This window comes from Trachymyrmex septentrionalis, unplaced genomic scaffold, assembly GCF_001594115.1.
Source record: "Trachymyrmex septentrionalis isolate Tsep2-gDNA-1 unplaced genomic scaffold, Tsep1.0 scaffold194, whole genome shotgun sequence".
Lineage (NCBI taxonomy): Eukaryota > Metazoa > Arthropoda > Insecta > Hymenoptera > Formicidae > Trachymyrmex > Trachymyrmex septentrionalis.
In genome coordinates, this window is record NW_017305114.1 from 204,742 (window position 1) to 206,197 (window position 1,456).

Sequence of the window (1,456 nt, forward strand, 5' to 3'; positions counted from 1 at the left end):
TTTCAGAACATGCAGCATTTTACCAAAGGCATCTCCATCGACTAGTAAATCACCATTAGCATTATCGGTTACTACACCATTGCCAATGTCCAGTAAGGAATGCTCCATATCATCCGATATTATAAATGATTATTCACCATCATAATTTTGACTCTGTTCGTAATCCGGTTATTTCAACATCGGGTAATACTTCTGTTTTCTCGATGCGCAGCTCTCTTGTGAATTCTGCATCGCACGTTGTTAATCCTTCTTCCTTTCTAAATAATAGTTCTCCTAGTCCCGTGATTTCCGTACATCCTAACTCTTTTCCTTCACAGAGTCCTCCGTCTTTAACCACTGTCAGAGACAGTTGATTTTTAAATTTATCGTGACAACGTGCAATGTTTTCTACAACTGGGAAATAATTTCGCGCTCCCTTATAATAACAAAAACAGGATCATTTTTGATTGCATTAAGGGGATTGAGAGTAGCACATCGAGAATGCCCTTGGATAGGAGAATTGATGTGACTAATCAGTTTATTCCCATCCTGAACAACATCATCTCTTCTCCTAGCTTCACTTCTGACATAGACATACAATTGTCTAAGTTAGAGTCCGACACGAGTGCATTTGTATCGGCGCATCCCAACATCGTTTTCACGCTTGCTGATAAAGGCAATGTCATTGTCGCTATGGATAGGGACGCTTACAGAAACAAAATGATTGTGTTATTGAGGGACTTGGACACGTATGTTCCGATCAAGAAAGATCCGATTAAAAAACTTACGACAGCTTTAAGGTCTATGCTTACCAGATGGAAAACTAAAGGTCATATCAAGGACTCTAAGTACAGGACGTTGTACTGTAGTGACGGGTCACTTCCGAGAGCCTATGGGCTGCCGAAGATTCATAAGCCTGGTTGCCCTCTCAGAATTATCGTATCATCGGTGGGCAGTCCGCTGTATTCATTGGCTACTTTTTTACATAATAGACTATTTAAAACCATTCCGAAAGCGGACAGTCACGTAAAAAACAGTTTTGAATTAGTCGGGAAATTGAGAAGTGTACACTTTACAGGTGCACATGAATTAATTTCTTTAGATGTGACTTCTCTTTTTACGAACGTTCCAACGGATATAGCGGTCGACTTTGTGAGTGAGCAATGGAATGTTTCCAAGAATTGCTTCCTGCCCAAGAAGGAGTTTGGGAGCGATACAGTTTGTCTTGGATTCAACCTTCTTTTCCTTTGACAATGTAATTTACAAGCAAAGCTTTGGCATCCCCATGGGCTCTCCAATATCACTGGTAATAACAGACTTAGTGATGAGGAGATTGGACGGTGTCCTTGATGTCGTTGTGAATTTTGATATCTTGTTTTATTACAGATATGTTGATGATATATGTACTGCGGTGTCTCCCTCATAAATCGACGGTTTATTAGAACAATTTAATTCTTTCCATCCGCGCCTGCAGTTT

The 1,456-nt window shown here is 40.1% G+C and overlaps 1 protein-coding gene across 1 annotated transcript; it reads left to right on the forward strand.

Moving 5' to 3' along the window:
• The first annotated feature begins 480 nt into the window (after window positions 1-480).
• LOC108747122 lies at window positions 481-1,230 on the forward strand. Its single transcript, XM_018484391.1, has one exon. It carries the CDS (start codon window positions 481-483, stop codon window positions 1,228-1,230), a length of 750 nt encoding a protein of 249 aa, XP_018339893.1.
• Window positions 1,231-1,456: the final 226 nt, after the last annotated feature.